The sequence below is a fragment of the Parambassis ranga genome, chromosome 17 (genome assembly GCF_900634625.1).
Source record: "Parambassis ranga chromosome 17, fParRan2.1, whole genome shotgun sequence".
NCBI lineage: Eukaryota > Metazoa > Chordata > Actinopteri > Ambassidae > Parambassis > Parambassis ranga.
In genome coordinates this window covers 8,592,672-8,616,639 of record NC_041037.1, presented here as the reverse complement: position 1 = coordinate 8,616,639, position 23,968 = coordinate 8,592,672, and the positions used below count along the sequence as shown (strand labels likewise).

General features: G+C 41.5%; 3 protein-coding genes across 5 annotated transcripts; 2 read left to right on the top strand and 1 right to left on the bottom strand.

Moving 5' to 3' along the window:
* Positions 1-3,212: 3,212 nt before the first annotated feature.
* bag1 (BCL2 associated athanogene 1) lies at positions 3,213-5,613 on the top strand. Its single transcript, XM_028427715.1, has 7 exons — positions 3,213-3,333; positions 3,823-3,951; positions 4,023-4,105; positions 4,179-4,292; positions 4,373-4,480; positions 4,574-4,636; positions 4,726-5,613. Exons 1-7 carry the CDS (start codon positions 3,297-3,299, stop codon positions 4,813-4,815), a joined length of 624 nt encoding a protein of 207 aa, XP_028283516.1. The 5' UTR covers positions 3,213-3,296; the 3' UTR covers positions 4,816-5,613.
* A 14-nt stretch (positions 5,614-5,627) lies between these two features.
* myl12.2 (myosin, light chain 12, genome duplicate 2) lies at positions 5,628-7,255 on the bottom strand. The gene is given in 4 exon segments (XM_028427716.1): positions 5,628-6,160; positions 6,248-6,403; positions 6,406-6,586; positions 7,133-7,255. Coding segments are annotated over 3 exon segments (486 nt in total). The 5' UTR covers positions 6,563-6,586; positions 7,133-7,255; the 3' UTR covers positions 5,628-5,987.
* Positions 7,256-8,022: 767 nt separating this feature from the next.
* On the top strand, positions 8,023-23,660 carry myom1a (myomesin 1a (skelemin)). 3 transcript variants are annotated; one of them, XM_028427045.1, is made up of 38 exons: positions 8,023-8,190; positions 9,185-9,391; positions 12,093-12,224; positions 12,302-12,488; positions 12,571-12,728; positions 12,904-12,996; positions 13,094-13,182; positions 13,378-13,422; positions 13,836-13,997; positions 14,085-14,246; positions 14,571-14,712; positions 15,002-15,201; positions 15,290-15,346; positions 15,436-15,560; positions 15,720-15,903; positions 16,029-16,203; positions 16,295-16,416; positions 17,165-17,361; positions 17,460-17,586; positions 18,017-18,201; positions 18,337-18,451; positions 18,604-18,760; positions 18,836-18,942; positions 19,114-19,158; positions 19,304-19,440; positions 19,530-19,674; positions 20,144-20,203; positions 20,288-20,355; positions 20,437-20,562; positions 21,089-21,172; positions 21,461-21,548; positions 21,640-21,678; positions 21,801-21,906; positions 22,269-22,432; positions 22,554-22,590; positions 22,806-22,828; positions 23,080-23,135; positions 23,275-23,660. In XM_028427045.1, the coding sequence occupies exons 2-38, from the start codon at positions 9,237-9,239 to the stop codon at positions 23,542-23,544; spliced, it is 4,524 nt and encodes a 1,507-aa protein (XP_028282846.1). In that variant the 5' UTR covers positions 8,023-8,190; positions 9,185-9,236; the 3' UTR covers positions 23,545-23,660. The 3 variants fall into 3 exon arrangements, with proteins under 3 accessions (XP_028282846.1, XP_028282848.1, XP_028282847.1); XM_028427047.1 differs by lacking the exon at positions 9,185-9,391 and having other exon boundaries at positions 8,024-8,190; XM_028427046.1 differs by lacking the exon at positions 21,089-21,172 and having other exon boundaries at positions 8,024-8,190.
* The last annotated feature ends 308 nt before the right edge of the window (positions 23,661-23,968 follow it).

Here is a 23,968-nt window from a genome sequence, read left to right as displayed (position 1 = left end):
TGCACACCGTTTGTATGTGAGGCTAGCGCCCATGTGTCGACGTTGATGCCACAAATCGCGCCACAAATCGCGCCGAGAGCGCCGGTTCGAATCCCGCTAGGTGCGTTAATATTTTGCACTGAAATTACGCGAAACATATCGGTCGTTGTATGACATTTTACCGAGGTGACGTTATAATTAAAAACAAAGCGAAAGGAGAGTGATGCACACCGTTTGTATGTGACAAATTTCACGTGTCATTTGCTGTAATAGTCCAATTGCACATGCATGCATTGAATGGGATAAATGCAATCTGCTCGCTGTTTAGCTAATATGGAAAGAGCTTGAGAGGAACAGGATTGCATACAATAATTGTATCCTTAGTAACAAGCTGTAATGTTTTAATCTGCATTTTTCTTAGCATCCTTTTTTGTATACCGACCTTGTCTGCAATATAAGGCTCATCAATGGCTCCAGACTCTTGATTAACCCCCACAAACCCAAATATATAAGAACAATGGAAAAAAACCTTTTAGGTGTTATTACCATTTCAGTAACTTTTTGGGGGGAATATTGCTCACATTGAGCACATGTAAAGGACCAGTAGGAGTTTATTTGCAGTCTTTACTGCTCATAAAGCCTCTTAATATTAGTCTAAATTCATATTTGGATAAACATCATTTTTTATCAAAGTATTTTGTGAAATTAAATGGTATTTACAAACACTGAAATCAGACTGTATTTACAAATCCTGTAAAAACCGAACAAAAGCTTTTGTAATGTTTATAGCCTCATTTAATTGTGATAAAGGCAGATTCACAGTTTTAAGAATCCACACATTCCAGAGGTCAAACAATACTGTCTGGCAGACCTGTTGTTCAATCTACTATCATTCTATGAAGCTGTACATGCCCAACTACCTGAACATTATTATTATTAACTGAATTACACAGAGGGGGAAACTGATACGAAACTGATACCAAAAGAATGTGTTTGTTTACACTATATACACACTGATATACACTGCAGCAAAGATGCTGCGCTGGTGGCAGGATGCTGCAGTGAAGCAGATGCCGGGCTGGCCTCAAGATTCAGAGAAGAGATGGGGGTCTGTCTCCCCCAAACACCAGCTGCCTTTTAAACCTGGCCATGCTGCTGTATTGGCTGGCACGGTAAAGCTGTGCAGGTTGTCCCCTGCAGCCATGGTCAAGAGAGCTTCTCTCTGAGGTGTGGATGGCTTTGGAGACTCAATGGCTTGCTGAAGCACCTCGGTCTCCCGAGCCCGACTCTGCTTGTTGTACCTGAAAAAAACAACAACAACAAAACAGTAGTTTTACAGAAGCAATATATTCCACAAATACAGCTGACATGGTTCACATACTTCATGATTTACTCACCGTCATGCCAGCATTGCTGTGTTCACCTCAGGCAGCTGGATGGTGGTCTCAGCCATCACACAGGCTTTGTTGACAACACACTGGTGTATGCTGATGAAGAGTCTCAGTCATCCAGGTCATAATCATAGAGATGATTGAAGCAAGGCAAGGACTTGTAGAGTTTTCTTGAATGGAGTCGAACAGGTCTGGCTGCCCTTGGGACCCGATGAAACACCTGGAAAATTAAGGCAGTGTGAAATATAGCAGTAAAAGATAAGTGTACATGCTAGTTTGAAAAATAATGACCAGATATTACAGTAGCTGTCTTATAATTCACAATTATAAAGCCTGCAGTGAGTGGAGGTGCTGTGGCAGATGTACCAGTGAGTGGAGGAGCATCCAGCAAGGGGACAGTGCCGTCCTCAAACTCCTCTGGCTCCAGCAAAGCGTAGCCTGTCTGGTCATATAGATACTCCACCCCATAAGCTCTCCTGAAAATCATACACACAAACACATCAAATCATATGTCATGTACTAATATATGCACTAAACCTAAATACAAATGAGTTTTTCCAGACATTAGGAAACTGTACCAGTGTATTTCCTTGGTGGTGTGTAGTCCACCAGCTTCAGGATCCATGTCTGTCAGTAACTAGTCCTAAAAGAACAACAATAGAAGAACAAGGAGGAGAAGCATAATGTTTATCAGAACACTAAGAGAGAGTTCCTCACTTTAACACAAAACAATAATTTAATTATAACAACTACATGATCATAGGATATTGAAAACCAATACAGTGATGCTATGACACAGTAATACTACACTGCAGTAATAAAAGTCCATTGAAAGTTACGCTAACTGAAGACAAAGAGAGAGCTAACTAAAGCTAACAATAACAAGAGGCTTGTCTGTAGCTGATTAGCCGAAGCTAACGCTGTAAATGGAAATGTTTGCTAAAACACACTAAATGTAGCGTTCTCCCAGTCAAATGCTTTATAGGTGTAAACAACACAGAGGCCAGTCTATGATCAATTATTCCATCTGAGCCGTCGGTAACTGTGAATTTATCCTAGCCAGTAGAGCACCGGCTAGGTACGTTCATACATACATTGCTACACAAACGTAGCGCTTTACAATCACATACCAGCATGTACACAACGACACTCACTCACCGACACGTCGGAATCTCCGGTAGAAATTAATCTTGCAGACGGTTACTGGGGTAAATTATCCTGATAGCCGTCCACGGCGACGTAGCTCGGTAAAAGGCAATGACGAAGCCATAGCAACAGCGTCGTGACCGGGCCACATCCGCCTCAAGCAGTGGTCCGAGCTGTGATTGGCCGGCTCGTTGCCAGGGGCGGGGGCTGGCGAATCGTGGTAGAGGGCAGCTCTGTCATTGGTCAATTCGTGGTCGATTCGTGGTAGCACTCGGCCTCGTGGTTGGCCGTCGGCGGAGGTAGGCGGGAGCTGGCGAATCGTGGTAGAGGGCGGCTCCGTCATTGGTCAATTCGTGGTAGATTCGTGGTAGCACTCGGCCTCGCGATTGGCTGTAGGAGGAGGCGGCTTGCTCGACACACGGGCGGCCGGAGGCGCCACAGAGCCAGGTGAAGGGAGCGACCTGAGTACACGAGCAGGACAATTCTGTCATTCCATTAGACAAAATTAGATTTGCAAAATAAAAAAAACTTCAGACTACATTTACTAGGACATGGAATAAAAAAAAAGAAAACGTGTGGTATTTTATTTTGGATGTATTCTTAACAACAGTGTTTATCCGTAAATACTATAACACTTTTTGTGCAGTTATTTTGTATATTTTTTACACGTAAAAAAAGTAAAACAATATCAAGTGTTTCCGGTTCATCCCGGAAGTAGTTAGCAAACAGCAAAAGCTAGCTCTGTGTTACATGTTGTGATTAAAGACGCCAAAAATCAGAATGTCAGAGCAAACGATCACTGTGACAGTCGCATACGGTAATAACTCTTTACTTTGCGTTACACGAAAAATACCAGATGATAAAAATAAAACGTGAGTTTACTAACATCGATCGTAGATATCAAAGCTAAGCTAATGTTGCTCTTTCCAATCATTTTGCGAGTTTAGCTCTTAGTTCCGTTAAGTAGAAATGAGTTTTAAAACGCTTGAAGTAAGACTTAATTAGCTTCATGCTTTTATATTTATGAAGAAAGTGTATGCCATTTGTTTCTGGTTTTTCTGCAAAACGTATATTGACTTTAAATTTTAACAAGTGATAACTGTGGACCAAAATATACTGAATACTAAATGTGAGATAAGGAGGAAAATAACGATCTCTGTGTTGCAAATAAGATACAATAGACTCATGCTTGTCGTGATTTATTTTGATGGCTGAAAAGTTAGTATTGTAAAGGTTTACTGAGGCCAGAGGGGAAATATGTCACATAAGGAAGTGCTTATGCACTTGTTACATATTTTCCTCTTAGGATCAGCTAAGCACAGCATCACACTAACAGGCCAAGATGAAGGCAAGGGTCCCACCGTTAAAGACCTGTCAGATGCTCTCAGTCAGGCCACTGGCGTACCATCAGCTTCACAGAAACTCATCTTCAAAGGTACGTTTTTTTCTGAATGCTTGAAAAGTTGAATATATGTAGCTCGTTTTAACCTCCCTCCTGGTGTTCAGGGAAGTCACTAAAGGATATGGAAGAAAGTCTGTCCAACTATGGAGTAAAACAAGGCTGCAAACTCATGATGATTGGAAAGCGGGTAAGGGCCAGCTCATGTCTCTGATGTATGTGTCTGCATGTGTAATAACATGCTGATGGTAATCTACCAACAGAACAGTCCAGAGGAGGAAGCTGAACTGAGGAAGCTGAAAGACATTGAGAAGTCTGTGGAACAGACAGCCAAAAAGCTGGAGAAGTTAGATGGGGAGTTGACAGGACTAAAAAATGTAAGCAGCAAATCTGTGTAAAGGTGTATAATATTCATGCTGCAGGTTGTCTTGTTCTTGAATATATCTGTGTTCCACAGGGCTTCCTGGCTAAAGACCTCCAGGCCGAGGCGCTGAGTAAACTAGACTACAGAGTGAAAGTAGCAGCTGAGCAGTTCATAAAGATTCTGGAGCAGATAGATGCCATGGTAATCTAGTTTGGTTCTAGGTGATTATTTTTGAGTGCATGTTTTATTCATATTCCATTTATACCAAATTATGATGTGCTTGTCTTTAAACAGAGTGTTCCAGAAAACTTCAGTGACTGCAGGATGAAGAAAAAGGGGCTCGTAAAGACAGTGCAGGTTAGCCTGTTTTTGATTTTCTTTTGTAATTTTAAAACCTCCATACATTAACTGAATTGAAAAAAAACAATTGCGTCCTTATTTTACAGGATTTCCTTGCTCAGTGTGACAAGATTGAGGCGTGTATATCAGACCACCTTTCAAAAATCCAGTCGAAAAACCTCGCCCTGGCAGATTAGTTAAGTTTCTCATATTGTGTGCGGAACATTGCTCTGTGAGCAATGGCAGTGTGTACAGGAAGTGTCAAAAAGCAGATCCTGGTTTATTTATTGCTGGTGTGATGTGTAGGAGAGAATCTTTGTCTCAAATGATCAGCTGAAAAGAAGGAGGCTTGTTATCAGCACTGATTCTCCATGAATATTATAACCACAGACAACTTGGTGGAAGGAACAGAGGTGTGTTTAATCTGGGGAAATGATATCGATTCTTCAACACCTAAATCCAGTGCTAAAGGGACATAACCGTGTCAAATATATATAAAAAAAAGATGTTCAGTAATCTAGAGAAAATGTTTTGCCATATGGTCAAAAGTAAATAGACACTCTAATATAACTGTCCACCCACATCTAAGACATAAATATACTATAATATTAGCACTGAAAACATGTTGTGTTCCAGCAGTGCAACAAGGTTGTCCCAGTTTTTAAGTAATGCAGCATTCCTTTCTGTTGTACCAAAGGAAATTTAGCATCTTTTAGGCATGGATTTGGATCTCTGACAACCATTTCTGACAACACAGCATAAGTTTGTTATTCCCCTTACTCTATGCGATAGGCCATGAAGTACACCATGCTGTCTACATACCTTTGGCTATGTCATGCCGTCAGTATTCTACCTACATCCTCCAGATGCCAGCACCTTCTGTTAAATCCAGTGTCTGATCCTGTATCTTGTGTGAAGTGTGGATTTGTATTTGCTTTATCTCTGACACACCATATCCATTATACCTTTTAAAATAAACATTTTTGAAAAATGAACAGAACACTGGTGATTCATCTCAGAACACAATTTAATCTCATAACTTTAAATTATCTACATAATACAACACAACTAATTCAGTCACAGTCAACAGACTAAACTGTCAGTTTCCAGCATCATCGATGTGGGTCTTTACTACTTTACACAGACCCTGCAGTGTTGTTATCACAGATGTGCAAATGAGGTTTGGAAGTAGGGCTTAAAATGTGTTTGTGTGCAGCTTAAACAAATGACCTTAAGCAGCCTGTACCACAGTGAAGCTTTGTCATGAGCCAAGTAACAGGATATAGCTGTTCTAACTTGAATGGAAACCCATAAAAAGATACACATGAAGTACAGAATAAACCTATTACAGCGCTGCTTCTGTCTCTTGCTAATCATCTTTGTCCTTTGCACCGTGTTTTAGAATACGTGTGAATGCTACATAGTTGAAGTTGCCTTTCTTGTCAATGGGTGCCTCACGGAAGAGCTCATCCACTTCTTCATCTGAAAACCTATCACCCATCGTGGTGAGCAGCTCCCGCAGGTACTCCTCCTGAATTATACCTGTGGGGAGAAAGCATTTTTCACATGCAAGTGAAGGAAAAAGTAAAAGGTTAGTTAAAAAGGTTAGTTAAATATGTGAAATTTCACCTGTGCCCTCCTCGTCAAAGCAAGCAAAAGCATTACGGATCACATCCTCTGGATCTGTGCCGTTCAGCTTTTCTCCAAACATGGTCAGAAACATTGTAAAGTTGATTGGGCCTGGTGCTTCATTCATCATGGTCTCCAGGTACTCATCTGTTGGAGGTCTTCTTTGTCAATAAAGCCATCCCTGTTTTGATCAATCATGTTGAAAGCCTCTTTGAACTCCTGGATCTGAGACTGATCGAACATAGCGAACACATTGGAAGTGGCACGCTGCGGACGCTTCTTGGTGTTCTTCCCCTTGGCCCTTTTGCTTGACATTTTGGCGATTGATAGGTCTCCCCTAATACAGATGACATGGAGGCTGAGCAGTCACTATTTAACTTCAATGTTACGACCGATCACATTTATTTGTTCTACAGTGCTACCACTTTAAGGTGCAGTAAACAGTGTGACAAAACCCGTGTGATGAAGCCTGTAAACCTCATAAAATATATTATACTATTATACCAATAAATTTTTTTAAATGACTCAACATTTTGAGAGCATTAAATGGTCATTTGCTTGCAGGACATTCATGTTGCTAGAATAGAATAACACACATATTTTGCCAGCTTCCCACACTATCTGACAACAATAAATAATATAGTATGTTGCAATAACTCATACTTGTGCCGTTACACATTTGTTACACAGCATACTTAGGGAATAACACATAACCTAAATAAGCCTTGTTTATTAGCTAGCAGTCCACAGCTGACCTACATAGCTTACTGACCATGCTAGTTTTAGCTAACCGACATGAAATAACGGCAAAAAAATACACCTCTTTAGTGTCCTCAAATCAAGTGGCCGCAATGTGCGCAAGATAGATGATGAATAAATCACCCACCTAAGAATAGAAAGCAGATGATGCTAACAGCCAAATATGTGTGCACAGAGCTAACAGAGCCTCCTCAGGCTGATGGAGAAGGAGCATCAATGTTTCATTTCCGCTTTCCCAAACCGACCAATCAGAGCGCAGCAGGAAGAAACCAACAGTCTGGAATGTTCCATCTTGTCAGGCCGAACTGTGGTTTTTATTTATTTATTATTTATTAATGTATTTATTTAAATTAAATGTTCAATATAAGAAGCAGTAGATAAACAAGTACACTGTCATGGCTGTGAGTAATTTCTATAAGTACTTTACATAATGGTAACTGCTGTAGTTAATATCTTTCACCCCCAGATGTCAGCAGCTACACGCTAACAAACATTTCAAACATCCATTCGTTTTTTTTATGGGGGTTTATTTTGACGGGATTCTTTGTAGAAATATCAATTTAACAGGATGCTAACTGCACAGTTTGCAAAGTGATGGTTTAAAGTAGTCCCATTGTCCAAGTTAAGAAAACAAACTTTAATTTAAGGAAATTCACTCTGGAGCCGTTTGTAATGTTTAGCGGTGAATATTTGTGGGAACAAACATTAAGCTAGCAGTTTTTGTTGTTGTTTTTTGGCGCAGACAGATAATTAGACTGTGATGTGTTGTTACTGACAGCACATGTGTCCTTAGTTTGGAACAGTGCCATGCAGCTGCTCGAAGACATCTAAGAAAAAAAAAATCCACATTTATTCTTCTTCTTTACCAACATTTCCCTTTAGATGCCCACCTTTCCCTCCTGCAGTACAGCGCACAGCGGAGGGCCAGGTCTGGGAGAGGCTCCTCAGGCCCCTCTCATGGTCTCATGGTCTAAATTTAAAGCCGTCCCAGCCTTAAAAGGTCCTGACGGTGTCTTGTGCATTCTGCCGAGTGGCAGCATTATTTTTGTTCTGTGGACTGCCGTCCTGTCCACTGCCCCTCACCCTGCTGCTTTGCCTGGCTCTAAACTTGCTTTAGCTACTTTTGGAATAACACCCTTTCTCTTTAACTTCAGCTGCTGTGGATTGGTGGACTTTTATTCGTGGTAAGTGATATATATTTTTTTAATATATATATTGTCTGTAATTCCTTAAGAATGGCTCTTATGTCACTTGGTTCTTTAAGATCCTGGTCTGGCCTGAGGCCTACTCCTACTTTATTTATGATCCTGTTGTAATGTGATTTAATAAATCTATTTTGTTCTCCTCTAGAGCTAATAACAAAGTTTTTTTGTTTACATTTTAAGCGTGTTATAGATTTAAGTGCATGTGTCACTGTACTAAAATTCAACCTTAGATTTACTAACATTAACTTCCTGTTAGAAAATCATTTTTCACCCACATCTCTCTTTCTTTATGCACTGTTTGCACTCATGGGTTTCAGCTCTGTTAGCATTTGAAGCCATACACCGCCTGCAGTCATTGTTACTCAAGGACATTTAAAAATATATTTTAATGGTCTGTCAAAGTGTAGATGAGTTGCAGATCTTAATATTAGAAGTATGTACTGTGGTCATATGATGAAGATCTGTAAATCAATGGGAGCCTATGTAACCTCAGCAAAACCTATTAGATTTTAAATTACATGTTGAATTAAAGGGAGAAAAACAGACAATTCGTTTTTCTTTTGTTTCCAAAAAAATTGCAGAGAAATGACTCTTTTCTCCAACTTTAGGAATTTGTGTTGTGTGATATTTGTTTTCATGAAGCCAAATGATTGAATAAGACAGATTTATCAATAATGTTCCAGCTTATGTTCCAGTTGTGTAATATCACTAATCAACCAAACCCTGTGAATTGTAACATGTAAGCAACATCAATGTTGCTGCTTAATTTAACATAGAAGTAGATCTTAACCAGAGCTAACACTATACCTGCTCACACAATATAAAAAAACAAATCATAACATCATCCTAATGCCATCTATTAAAACTACCTCTCCTAATATCACATCCATTTGCTCTAAATTAAACTAACCCCCACCCTAGACACCAATCTAGCTTCTATAATAATAGTAATAACGGTGAGATTGATTTACAGAGCGAGTAAAGTTAAAGGACAGTCCTTATAAGTTGGCGGACTGGCCCTCAGGATGTCAGCATCAATACAAGTGACACAGAAGCAGCATCATCGGCAGGAGAAGCATCAGAAGCAGCATCAGCATCACTATGAGAGCAGCTGTTACCTGAGCACCAAGTCGTCTGTTAGCCAGCAGTCGTTCTCTGCTTACAAGAGCACCAGCCATCGGTAAGAGGATGGGAGAGAAGCTGACGCAAGCCCCAGAATACACGCTGTTCCATATATAAAACGGGTGATATTAGGAAGCTGTAAAATAAAAATGAGGTTCCTGTGATGTAACCTGCCACTTCCTTAACCTCAGCACTGATGAGTGTGTTCAAGCAGACCTCTTTTAAATATTCAACACTGTACTTAGAGGTCTGCTGAAGAAAAAGCCTGTGTAAGTGTTTTCATGCAGAGCAGGTGGTCGTCATTTACCCACTGCTTTATGCTGCTGGAGAATCTGAAGTTCAAGTGTCCAGACTTCAGTCAATTGCAAAATGAGACTTGTTCGTAAAAAGCTGGTATAAACAAAACTAAGAGAGTCCCCTTGTTACTTAGACATTCAATCTGCAAGCCTATATGAAAGTGTTTCACCAGTTTAAGGGTCAGGCAGGTTTTTTTGTATATATATTAAATATATTGCTATAATAACAGACACAAATACAGTATAAGACTCAATATTATAATATATAATATAAAATTGATTTATCACCTGTACTACTTGTATCAAAACCAGAGGACTATAAACCCACCATAGTTTTATTTTACTTCTAGTTTTCAATAAGAGAAAGAAAACATTAGACTAGTAATAACAATCTCTGTCCTATAGCACCAACACAAAGACAGTTACAATGTATAACTACAACAGTTAAACAAATCATTATTACATTAACAGGAAGTCATTGTGCCAGTAATAGGAAACACACATATGACTTCACCCTTTCCAGCCTTCTATGTCTCTGAAATATGATAACATTTTTGCAGATAGTCCTATTTTTTGACCATCTTATGCCCAAACAACTGGAAAGAGCACTGGTCTGTCCTGTGATGACATTTTATTTTATTTTTATTTGATGAATAATATTTGTTTTATTTGTGTGATGTGGCTCCTCCCTCCATTTAAGTAAGCTGCCCATGAAAGTAGCAACTCTTAAAACTCGAGTATCAGTCAGTATGAACTTTATTTTGGTTTGATGCCATTATTTTATTCTAAAGCCATTATGAACAAATACAGTGACATGCCGAGCAGCATTGTCCTACACTTTCCAATGTGTAACACTGTGAGAGTTTCTTTTTCTTCTTGTCCCTCAAGCTGCAGAGGCTCGATGTACATGTTGGAACCAGGTCAGGCAAAGAATTTCAGCTGCAGTGAAGGGCTGCCAGATATATTAATGGACAGCCGAGTTATTTCTGGAGGCAACACACGAGACGCTGCCATTAAGCCAACTGTAAAGACATTGTAGGAAATAGTAGCCATCCGTGCACAGAAGCTTAATAGTTAATGAATCTCGAACACATCTATGAAGCTGATTAGTGTATGTTTTTCTTGAGTTTCACAGACTCTACAAAATGAAACACTTCAGCAAGCAAAACTTTTTGTACCTTTAACTTTCCTTCAAAGACTCAACCAAGGACTTCTTTTTCTAAACACCTGGTGACTCAGCTATAGAAATAACTTCTTGACACTGCAGAAATCTTGTGTAAGACTCTCTCCATCTGTCTGGCTTTGCTGTGCGTTCAGCCTCATGATCTGGCTTCTTCTGTATGAAACAGTTTATCAAAGTCGCCATATCCCGCTTTTCCTCCCAGCCTAATGGATAGACAGGAGATTATGAGTGAACTAAGGGCTTTAAAATGAACCTTTTCACCTCGCTCCATATCCACCAGTTCCTGGTTCCATTTATACACCCAGCTGACAATAGGGAGGTTTGACAGCCTGATAGGTAAATGACTCAGAGTGTAATATGGGTCAGGGTCCTAGAGGGTGGACGGAAATACATCTTCCACTCTTGAGTAACTGGACTGTAGCATCAGCTGAATATGTCTTTATGTAACCAGCACATTTTTTTAAAAGGCCTACATGCAGAGAGAGGCAGGGTGGTTATTTTTAGACTGCAGTGAAGTATTCTTAGTTTTTCCTTTACAAACAAGCCTCCTAAACGACCAATTTGCAGCATTTATTTTATCTTATTTTATTCTCATTAGCGAATCACATCTCACATAAACAACAGAATGGTTTGATTGCCAGTGGATCTCAAAACAACATACATGGTCATTTAAACTGCTTGGTTGTAAGCTGGCACATAGGAAGAAACATAGAAACAGTTTGGACAGATCAGTTGCTTCTTGAAATGACATCTATCAGAAGCAACTTTAACCATTCAGACCATCTTAGATCATCATCACACTTAGCAGATGGTAGTGGTCAATTGTTTGTCCATAAGCTTGAATCCTGGCAGTCTAAAATGTTAGGACCCTTTCCCAAAATTTAAAACAGTATTTCTACCATCTGCAACAAATGTCTTCACCATTTTCTTGGCTACAAAATCTTACCCAGAACAAGAGATTTTGCACACATATGTGCCATGTTGGGCTACTACTGTCTCTCTCCTGGGGATTGTGGATAATAATGATGATGAAAGTACAAATAGGGCCTCATAAAAATATGTACCAATTTTGCAAATGTTTGCTTTAGCTGGGGTAGATGGTGTGTTTGTAACAATAGTTTCTGACAGTGTAGGTCTGGATGAATGTTTGCAAACTATTTGTTTACACATAGTTTACTACACAGACATTACACATGATGTTTTTGTCTTTTAAGGTGCTGTCCACAATCTGAACCATGTTAGCACATCTTGGCTAACTGATAATTTGTATCACCTCGTAGCTCTGTGATGACGGAGAAGGGGAAGGAGGTGGTCAAACTGAGCCCGATATCCAAGAGGGCCAGGCGCACCTATCTGGCTATGGACACTGACAAAGAAGTTATCGGCTATGTTGTTCCCGTGTTTAGAGCCAAGTGAGTGAAAACACAGTTGAGTGATTATTGTAATTATTCAGAAAAAGCTGTTTTTACATCTGTGTGGTTTGTTTCAGTCATGATGTGGTCCGGGGCCTGATGGAGGCCCAAGAGGAGGATGTTACAGAGGAGGGGATTAACTATGTGGCAATGAGGAATCTGTTTATCAGGGAGGCAAGGGAGGCCATGGAGGTCAAAGTGGAGAAGAAAACCAGGACAAAGCATGTCAGGGAATCTGCTGAACGTGTGGAATTGAACAAGACGGTAAATCCTTTACAATCCCAGGTGGATTTACACTGACAAGGCCATGTCTGTTTCATAAAAGAATTTTCACTGCAACACTTAGATGGAGGAATGGGCTGAGTTCCGTAAGAAAATGAACCCCAACAGCCTCACACACCCTCCAGAGCTTATCGTCAAGCCCCGTGGACAGACTGTCTGGGAGGGCAAGACTGTGAAGCTGCACTGCACTGTGGCTGGATGGCCTAAACCCAGGATTGCCTGGTGAGTGTCTCCACCTCTTCTGAGTCATAAGAATGGAGCCTGATGAGAGAAGTTTCCATCTACAGCTCTTGTCATCACTCCTGTTTTCCAATGTTGCAACATGAACGCATACACAATCCACTGCAGTTGAAAATAACAGTAAAAATAAACAAGCTGTCCCTCGGCTGTCTTCAAGGTACAAAAACAACGTGCTCATTGATGCCAAGGCCCACCCTGAGAAGTACACAGCCGAGAGCAATTACAACATGCACTCCCTGGAGATCAAGAAGTAGGTAATCATTCAGTATTCACAGTACACACTTTATTCAAGACGTAGTGGAAAGAGAAAAAAGAGATGCCAATAATTTATCACACTTTATTTTCAGCTGTGCGTTCTTGGACACTGCTCAGTATCGAGTCTCAGCCCTCAATGTGAAAGGAGAAGTTTCCTCTGTGGCCACTCTTGTTGTCAAAAGTAGGTGTCTCATTAAACTGTTACATCTCAGCTGCAGCTGCTCCAGTTTGACGTCAAAGTTCAAAGTAGAGGTTTTTAAAAAGGTGCCAATTTAAACTTATGTGCTTCTGTAGTGTTTTGAGTTTGTCATAACTTACTCTTGTTAAATGTGAGGTCTCTGCTGTGGCTATTACTGATTGAGACATTTCCCCACAGGATTCCAAGAGGGAATAGAAGCAGGCCCACTTGATCTTAAACCACGTGAGACATTTCACTCACCACCACACAATATTTCATATCAAGCTGCACTCATTTTTCTATTACTGCCACAGATTTTACAGCTTTGATTGATATAACTGGATCCCAGTCATCCCAGCCAAGCAAGGACTGAAACCTAAAAAACATAAACTTAGAACTTGTTCAACAATTAACAATGTATGGTTTTAAGTAAGGTCTAAAGGAGCTGTACAGACTGCGCAAGGATGTGCAAAAATTGTTTTTTTAATGCATGTGCAAATCTAAGCATGTAGCATGCTAATGGTGTAGCTTTTTGCCACTACAGACACATTTCAGTTATAAATCAGTGGAGCTCAAAAGTAGAGCTAAAACACAGTAAATATTAAACCTTTGAATGATAATGTCATGGCAGCTTTAGGTGATATACTTTTCCGCAGATGGTTTCTGCCCTGAGCATGGCGTCACCTTTGAGACAACCATCATTGACAAATTCGAAGTGGCCTTTGGCCGTGAAGGGGAGACACAGAGTCTGGGCTGCACTGTCATCGTCTACCCTACTGTAAAAAAGTACCAGCCTGAGGTGGTGTGGTACAGAGACGGTAAGTGCAAGCAAAAGAACGGACAAATAGAGCACTATCATCCCTTTATGTGTCTGACCTCAGTGTGTTTTGTTATTGTCTCATCAGCTGTCCCCTTGAAGCCCTCAAAATGGGTGCACACTCACTGGTCCGGGGAGCGTGCCACACTCACTCTGTCCCATCTGAACAAGGAAGACGAGGGCATGTACACCCTGCGCGTCAACACCAAGTCTGGCTTTGACACCTACTCCGCCTATGTGTTTGTCAGAGGTAAAGTCTGCACTGACATGTACAGTTTTGAGAGCTGGATTTTACACATTAGGCGTAAAAAAGGAAGAGTTTAATTCCGCTGTGTCTTCAAGCGACACACTGCTCAGTGTTAGGTTTCATCTGAGGAATGTTGTTTCTATTTCTGTCTGAGAGTGTGTGTGAAAGACTATCAGAATCCTCTAATGTTAACCAGATACAAAGGAGTCACTCTTAGCTAGGTTACAGTGATGCCATGCAGAAATACTGTAAAAGTAGGTCAAAAAATGGAAACTGAGTATGTCATGGAGATCAGCCTGATTTAGAAGTGTGTGTGTGCTGTGCCAGATGCTGATGTGGAGGTGGAGGGGGTTCCCGTGGCTCCCTTGGATGTGCGTTGTCATGATGCCAACAAGGATTATGTGGTGGTAACCTGGAAGCAGCCAGCAGTGGAGGGCAGCAGCTCCATCCTGGGATACTACATTGACAGGTGGGTCAGCCTGCCCTCTCTCAGGGTTTATATCAAAATATCTGCCAGCTAATATCCAAGTCAGTATTTCTGTGTAAAATAGAAATGGTACTTGCCCAAATCTCTCCTCTTGACCACCCTTAAATAACACAACATGCACAAACCTGCTGATTGATATCACCATCATTCAGTTGCTGTGTGGGCACATAGCATGAATAAGTAGACATTAGTTGCATCAGAGCAGTGGGAATATTTTTTCTTGATGGCTTAGTGTTCAAATATCTAACTTACATGTGGTGTGTGTTGGCAGGTGTGAGGTGGGTACCCATCACTGGGCTCAGTGTAATGATGCCCCAGTGAAGTACGCCCGCTTCCCCGTCACAGGCCTGGTGGAGGGCCGTTCTTATGTATTTAGGGTGCGGGCTATAAACAAGGCTGGAGTTAGCCACCCGTCCCGTGTCTCTGAGCCTGTAGTCGCCATGGATCCCTCTGACAGAGCCCGCCTCAGAGGTGAGAGAGAGAGAGACACCCACTTCACAGATCAAAACCAATAAAAGTAGATTTTTTTAATTGGTGGTCTGTGTTTTTTCCTCCACAGCCGGGCCCTCTGCACCTTGGACCGGGATGATCAAGTTCACAGAGGAGGATCCCACTGGTATTTTGATTGCATTAACCTTAAACACAAAGTAAGTGACCAGCATAAATTGAACACTTAAAATGATGATCATGTTCTTCCCTCCACAGTGGGCGTTGTCCCTGGAGAACCAAGTGATGTTGTGGTTACCGAGGCAACCAAGAGCTATGTGGTGCTCGCCTGGAAGCCCCCAGTGCAGAGGGGACATGAAGGAGTCATGTATTACATTGAGAAGGTGAGAAGATGTCTCTACATTAGATTAAATGCGGCGCACATAAAGCTATAAATCTGCCACGGTGAACATGCATCATTTTTTATACATATATCATATTTCCTCCACCACATTTGCTTGATAGCCATCTGTGTCATCCCTCTGGCTCTCTGTCCATCACAGTGCATATCAGGGACTGACACCTGGCAGAGGGTGAACACCGGTATGCCAGTGAAGTCTCCTCGCTTCGCCCTGTTTGACCTGGCGGAGGGTAAATCCTACAGCTTCCGTGTGCGCTGCTGCAACTCCGCAGGTGTGGGTGAACCCTCAGTTTCCACAGGGGAAATCACTGTTGGAGACAAACTGGGTGAGCCGGCAAACCTTCACAAGTGTAATAGTGTTGCTGCCCCTGCAGGCATCTTCCATGATATTTTGTCTCTTTGCCTTCCTGTGAATGTATTCACTCTTATTATTTCTGCCTTTCTCTAACAGACCTGCCCTCAGCTCCAGGCACCCCAGTGGCCACCAGGAATACAAACACCTCTGTGGTGGTCGCCTGGTCTGCCTCTAAGGATGTCCATCACTTGGCAGGCTATTATATTGAATGTAATGTTGTAGGCACGGATGTCTGGATGCCCTGCAACAATAAACCTGTTAAGAAAACCAGGTGGGCGAGTTTTGTTGCCCCCAAGTTACCTTTTTATCTCCCATTGTTAATCACTTGAAAGTTAGTGACATGATAACTTTGTTCTGTTTAGGTTTGTGTGCCATGGCCTGTCCACTGGAGTAAACTATGTGTTCAGGGTAAAGGCAATTAACTCTGCTGGATACAGCCAGAGCTCCCCTAGTTCTGATGCTGTGGTTGTGCAGGCTGCCATCTGTGAGTACCCCCCCCCCCCCCCCTCATTATTATTCATATCCATTGTTCACTTTGCCTGCAGCATTAAACCCATTTGTTCTCCCTTTCATCCTCCCAGCTATTTTTAAACATTTATTTATCCACAAAATGATTGTTGAGGATGTTTTTTTCTGTTTTTAAAACTTTGATCACTCCCTGTCATTTTTCCTAACCTACGTCAGTATCTACATACTCATACTCAGATTTTAATATAATCTCATACCCATGCTCTTCCCTTTCTGGAATGCAAATTGTATGTGATCTGTTGGACGTGCCTGCATGCCATCACTAATGCTACATTTTACCAGTTTTTCCATCCTCACATTTTTTTCATTTAGATGCTTAACTTATATTAATCTGTGATTTTCAATGCTTTTATTACTTGTGTAGGTATCAGTTTGTTTGTAAACCTTTATTTTGCTTGAGTTCTGTTTTGCTGTTTGATAACTCCTCAGGGTGCCTCTAGGTGCATGGCCAAGGTGAAGGCTTAAACATTGCGTTCTTAAAGAGCATGATCCTAATGAGATTCTCGTCTGGCTCCACTGTAAGTATTTTATCCAGTACAGTGAGCCTAAAGGAGTGTGTGTGCAAAGCATGTAGAAAACTACTGTAAAACTGTAAACCTCTAACAGTAATGAGCATTATTGGATAATGTTTGCCTAATGTCAGACAATTGGTATGAATTGCTCATTAAATAAAGAGGGTCTGAATATCTCCACCCTCACCACAGCCTTGCCTGGAGCACCCCGTGGTGTGACCCTGCTGGAGGCTGAGAAGGACTACATGGTGCTGGGCTGGAACGAGCCCGCTAACAACGGAGGAGCTGACATCAGGGGATATTTTGTGGACTACAGGACTGTGAAGGGAGATGTTTTTGGGAAATGGCACGAAATGAACCATCAGGCACTGACCACAGCCACCTATAAGGTAAATACCCAGACTGCTACCAGACTATAAAGATGTTGTTCAACGTAAGAGAAGTGAGCTGAATTAGTGTTGATTTTAATCATTTGAACTTCTTTTAGGCTGAGAACTTAAAGGAGAATGTCTTCTATCAGTTCCGTGTGTATGCCATGAACCTGGCTGGTGTAAGTAAACCTTCTCTGTCCAGCGCAGCCCTGGAGTGCAAGGAATGGACTATCACTGTCCCAGGTATGAGAATGGAATTAATTTCGATATATATATTAAATTGATTTAACAATTTTCAGATAATAGACTTTGAATGTTACATAACCAGATACAATTTTGAAAAAGCAGGCAAAATATACTTGCCAGGTCACTGGATAAACCACTGGTCTAAAACCATTAATCATGTGCTTATTTTAACCAATCAAATGGCTTTATTGTGGGACGATGACTGACACAAACTGCTATAATGTAGTGACAAGGTGTCAGCTGGAATGCCTGGCCAGATGGATTGTTGGGTAATCCATACAATAAATATATCTAAAATAAAATAATTTTAATGAATAGGAATGACTTTAATGTATGTTGCAGGTCAAGCTAATATTATACATTTTTGCTGTCGGAAGTCAAACCTTTTGTGCATCCAAAACAATTTGAGCTCTCTCTTTAACCCAAGGTGCCCCTGTTGGTCTTCATGTGCTGGAGGTCCGTGACACCTCTGTCGTGGTCCTGTGGGCGCCACCTGCATTTGAGGGGCGTACTCCAGTCAATGGCTACTATTTGGACCTCAAGGAGGCCTCAGCTGGGGATGAAGGATGGAAGGCTGTTCATGAGAAGGCCAACAAGAACAAATACATAAAGGTGAGGGAGGATTCATATTTATTATATTTAGTTGTGGCATTTTGTTATGTGAGTGAGAAGAGGGAAAAGAAAAATCTCTTCTCCATGTGAAAATATGTATGTGAAATGTAAGTGTTTTAAATGCTGCTGATTCAGGTGACAGGGTTGAAGGCTGGAACATCCTATGTCTTCCAAGTGCGTGCTCAAAATCTTGCTGGAGTTGGAAAACCCTCGGCACACTTAGGTCCAATCCTGGCCCAGACTCGCCCTGGTGAGTGTGATTGTTATGTAACTCACACATTCAGTCATAGAGTATTCCTACGCAGTAAAAAGCCATCTTACATTTTTATTATGTGATATCCATGAGTTTCAAAAAGAACTGAATGAGTGCATCACCGTTTACTCTCTTTCCTTTTTTTCCAGGCACCAAAGAGATTTATGTGGATGTTGATGATAATGGCGTGATTTCTATGATCTTTGAGTGCTCTGAGATGCAAGAGGGCTCTGAGTTTGTTTGGTCCAAGAATTACAAGGAAATCATAGACACTTCTCGTCTGACTATTGTCAGCGAAGGTGGCAAGTAAGTGTCGTTTATGTGGCCAACATTTATCTATAACTGCAGATATTTTCCCTCACATTGTGTCCTCCCTTTCAGATCCAGAGCCATCTTTAATAGTCCCTCCCTGGAGGACTTGGGCACCTTCTCCTGTATGGTCACCAACACTGACGGCATCTCTTCCAGCTACACGCTCACTGAGGAGGGTGAGTCAGCCTACATGCTTGGCTCTGCTGTCTGTTATCCTGTTTCAACAGCTGCTTCACATTAACCTCTGTTGCACTGGGATGTATGTGTCCTTGTCTTGGTGGTTGTCTTAGATTATTCAGTGCTGTAAGCCTGTCATTCACATGACATGTTGTTTTCTTGTTCAACAGGTCTCAAGCGTCTTCTGGATATCAGCCATGAGCACAAGTTCCCTGGTGAATATCATACGTAGCACAGATGTTAGAAAGCAGAATTATGCAGTGTCTAATGCAGATATTTTATTTCTTTACTCAACACAAATAGGATAATGTTACAAAGCTGTGGCTTTACAGAAACATCTAACATTGTGCCTCTCTCCAGTTATTCCCTTCAAGAGTGAAATGGCCATGGAGTTGCTTGAGAAAGGTTGTGTGCGGTTCTGGACTCAGGTGGAGAAATGCACCTCTGATTGCCAAGTGGAGTACGTCTTCAATGATGTCATCGTTACTCAGGGCAAGGTAGGACTCCAGTCTAATTTGTCTTATTATAATGTGTTCACTTCTGCCTTACAGCTGATGCATGTGGGGTTTTTTTCTTGTCTTTCCAGAAATACACAATGAACTTTGACAAGTCAACCGGAATCATTGAAATGTTTATGGACTCTCTGGAAGTCACCGACGAGGGAACGTTCACCTTTAACCTGGTCGATGGCAAAGCTAAGGGTACAACCAGTCTGGTGCTAATTGGAGATGGTAAGATCTCAAATGCAATTTTTTTTCTTACATATTAGCTCTGAAGGTGGACAATGCAGTGGACGAGATCTGCTAATGATTGATTGCATCCATGATTAATTAATCAATGTCATTTTGTGAAAAATTGTCCTAAAAGATCTTGATGATATCGTGCTTTCTGTTTTAACATGGTGCAAAAAAGTTCAAAGAAATGATTTTCCCAAGGCCACCTGCAACCTGCCCTCTTTTAAATGCTTTACTGGGCTGGAGACAGAACCAGAAACAAACACATGGTGCCTGGGTGTCCACATTCTTTTGCCCATTAATCCTAAACCTGTCTCACAACCCTGACTCTGCCAGGTGTGTTGCCTTTGTTGCAGTTAAAGCATACATCCATCGAGGGGCAGCAGAAGACAACCTTTCCATACTGTCATGTTTTCTTTATTTTGGCTAGAGCTTTTTCTGAAGTGTGAATGTTTTCTTTTCTTAGAATTCAGGGAGCTTCAGAAGAAGTCAGAATTTGAGAGAGCAGAATGGGTCAGAAAACAAGGTGAGGAATCTCTCTCCTCTCACACATAAGACTGATTACACATTAAGTATGTTTCTGAGACTGTTTTCCAATGACTGCCCACAGGTCCTCACTTTGTGGAGTACCTTGACTTTACTGTTACTCCTGAGTGTGATGTGCTGTTGAAATGCAAGGTAAAAAAAATAAACAGTTCTGCTGCTGTTTCTTTAAAGAAAGAAGCATGTCAGTGACACAGCTCCTTCATCTTTCATCAGATTGGAAATGTCAAACCTGATACTGAGATCACCTGGTCCAAGGACAAAATCGAGATTAGAGAGGACGACGAGGACGCCAAGAAAATTGAGAAGAAGGACGGCGAGCTAACCTTTAATATCGGAAAGGTCAGCCATTAGATGAAGGCCGTTCTTTGTGAGGAGTAAAGAGCTAAAAGTGATGCTGATGCAGCTACGCTCCCATTGTAGAGCTTGACTAAATGCTGCGCTGCCAACCATCCCTCTCTGACAGTCATAAATAATCAAACGCCTTTAAGAATATTCAAGTCCCACTGGAGTGCTGCTGGAGTCAGCACATCAGCATGTTGTGCGTGGGAGTCTGAACAGACGAATTTGCTACACTTTTGAAGATTATAATCTAAATTATAGACTCATAGGTTGTAGTTTTTGTGAAAGCAGCACATTCATCTGTGTTTAATACATCCATTTCATCCCTAACACTGTATTCAATGTAACACACCTGGATGCCTCCAACAAACTCCATTAATGATAATCGGGTTTATCAGTAGAGACGCCAGTGATGTTACATTGACACGTCATTTAAACTGTGTAAACATCATCAGAGGGTTGGTGTCATTGCATGAGCTTCTGTCAGTCGCATTTGCAATAACTGGCTTATCTGTCTAATTCACAGTGGATTATTAAGCAAGAGATAAAGAAAGAAAAAGAAGGGAAAAAACCACCTGCAGCAGACGTTCCCCCGCCGCCAAGACCTAAAGTCTGGACATAATCTTTCTGCCATAAGTTGATGCCTGATTTCTCTCCATGTGTCTTCCTCGTCTTACCTTTTCAATGTTACATCCTTTTCCATGTTTCCCTTTTTTAAACGCCTGCAGCATCACAGGCGGGAGAAAAGCTTGCCTTTTCAGTTTAATTGGTCCCTTGTCTGGCTATTTTACTGTCTACGTTATCTGTCTCAAGAATTATTCTGTATACCTGTTTAAGGTTGAAGGGAGTTTATTATCACCTCGGGGCTAACTGATAGTACTTTCACTCTGAACCCTAGATTTCCAAGCATGATGCAGGAATTTATGAGGTCTTCCTGAGAGACGACAGAGGCAAAGATAAGAGCATCTTCAACCTGACAGATGCAGGTAAAGTTGTGGATTTCAAAACGCAAGTTATTGCTCAAACTCTTACAAAACAAGTGTTATCTGTGGCATTGATTCCTGTTGTCGTCCCCAGGATTCCAAGCTGTTAAGAATGAGCTGTTCAGGGTTATTGGTGAGTCATTAAAATTCACACTTACAAGAGCACAGAAGAGAACCACAGAAAGAAACAGTATAAAATATTAACCATAAAATGTAAATATCTCATGTGTGTTTTTTTGTCATTTTCCCTTGCAGCTAACTCTTCCACTGAAGTCAAAGTTCTGAGTACTGAACACGGCATCACCCTCTACACCACGGTCACATACTACGATGAGGACCTGCGTGCCGGTTGGCTCCTCAAGTGCGTAAAATGTCATGTGGTGTCCAGAGAGTTCACCTGGGTGGGAGGGCACCCCATAAACTGAGGCTAGAGTCCTCACCTCTGTTCTCTGTTCTGAAGGCTTCCTGTTTCTTGCCTAAATACTCACATTCATAAGTAGTTTTTTCTGCTTCTATTAGAAGCACTATGATTGACGTCTCACGGTATTGTTGACACTAAAACTCTCAGCTTCCTTCCGCATCCGCAGATGGAGACACAATCTCACCACCTGCAATTACTGCTGTCTATTTAAATCTTGTTTTTCAGTGTACTGCATCTCAGACTGTATAGTCTGTAAAATGAAGCTGCCTGCTTGATCTCTGTGCTCTTGATTTCTTCCTCAGAGATGCTAAGATTGCCGCCTCGGAGAGAGTTAAGTCTGGAGTCACAGGAGAGCAGCTCTGGCTTAACATCAATGAGCCCACTGAGAAGGACAAGGGCAAATACACCATAGATATCTTTGATGGCAAGGATGGTGTGAAGAGAGTGTTTGAGCTGACAGGCAAAGGTGAGTAAGAAACTTCAAATGTCAAAAAGGAGAGATATGCTTAAAAATTATTTCCATCCTAATAAGTTTGGTTATTTTTGTGCTCACATAACTTGAATATAATTGATTTATTCCGGTGCAGCATGGGAGGAGGCATTTGAAGAATTCCAAAGGCTCAAGTAAGTAAACAGTCATCCTTCTTTTGTGTATTTCTGTGTTTTTGTCTGAAGAGGACAGATAAACAGCCGCAGTCGTCACAGACTTAAAATAGATTACTTTGTGTGCCCTTTCTGAAGCACTCAAAATGCATTTCCTGGCATTGTACACAGCTCCGTAATAACTGTGATACCATTTTAAGATGCTTCTGACAATGTCTGTCTCCTTCTTTCCACAGAGCGGCAGCCATTGCAGAGAGAAGTAAGTGGTTATTTATTTCCTGTTTTCTCCCATGAGACACAGCTCTGTGAAAAGATTTGCTGGATATGGAGGCCTGAAGTTTCATTTTTAACTGGGTGCCAGTGGGATTGTAGAGTATAGATCCCATTAATAGAAGTGACCACACTGCTGTAACTCACACTGGTTCACTCTGGTTCACTGGATATTATGGCGTCAACACAGAAATGCTGGCAGGTTGACATTCTTGGCTCACATCTGTATTTCTTGCTTAGACCGTGCTCGTGTGGTTGGAGGTCTGCCAGATGTGGTTGCAATTCAAGAAGGCAAGGTAAATAAAAGTGGAAATGCACTTCTGTCAAATATGTTTTCATTCCTTTGAGCGCTTCTTTCCTCTGAACTCTTGATAAGATCTTTTGTGGAATCCATGCTTTCTATGACATCCAACGCCTCTCCTTTAACTCCTCTAGTCCCTGAACCTGACCGGCAACGTCTGGGGCGAGCCAACACCTGAGGTGTGCTGGACGAAGAATGAAAAGGAGCTGCAATCAGATGACCACTATAAACTCAAGTTTGAGCACGGAAAGTTCGCCAGCATCACAATCGCCGCCGTCACCACAGCCGACTCCGGCAAGTACGCCCTCGTGGTGAAGAACAAATACGGCACGGAAGCTGGTGAGTTCACCGTCAGCGTCTACAACCCAGACGACGATGAGAGCAAGGAGCAGAAGAAAGACTAAAGGATGATGCAGTGTGTTGAAATAAAGAAGAAAAACGACCGGGCTGTCTCTGAAGCATTTTACCCCGGCACATGCCGGTGCCACAAAGCAGTTAAATAAATCTTGAATGCAGCTGCTTCCTCCTGCGTCTGTTATGTGCTGGGCTAAAGAGCTTTGGGCATTGCTTGTCAAGGAAGCAAACAATGAATGTGATTGTAGTTGATTGACATGTCTATTGTGTCACAAGTGGCCACTAACAGCAGTCAGTGTTGTGTATGGGAGATGGTTCATTGATCGTGTAGGCCAGCAAAAGAAAAAAAAACACTGAATTCTTATAATGCTACAGTATTACATGGGGGTGACCTTTGACCTCAAATTCACGTCACGCTGAGGTTTTCATACTGTAAAAAAATAAAGGAGTAATTGTGTGTTTTTACCTATAATG

Bases quoted from the DNA above. Each gene is read 5' to 3' on its own strand.
- bag1 (XM_028427715.1), top strand. From the start codon at position 3,297: ATGTCAGAGCAAACGATCACTGTGACAGTCGCATACG. The intron at 3,334-3,822 runs GTAATAACTCTT...TTTTCCTCTTAG, and splicing joins CACTGTGACAGTCGCATACG to GATCAGCTAAGCACAGCATC. The intron at 4,481-4,573 runs GTAATCTAGTTT...GTCTTTAAACAG, and splicing joins TGGAGCAGATAGATGCCATG to AGTGTTCCAGAAAACTTCAG.
- myom1a (XM_028427045.1), top strand. From the start codon at position 9,237: ATGTCAGCATCAATACAAGTGACACAGAAGCAGCATCATCGGCAGGAG. The intron at 15,202-15,289 runs GTGAGAGAGAGA...TTTCCTCCACAG, and splicing joins TGACAGAGCCCGCCTCAGAG to CCGGGCCCTCTGCACCTTGG. The intron at 15,561-15,719 runs GTGAGAAGATGT...TGTCCATCACAG, and splicing joins TCATGTATTACATTGAGAAG to TGCATATCAGGGACTGACAC.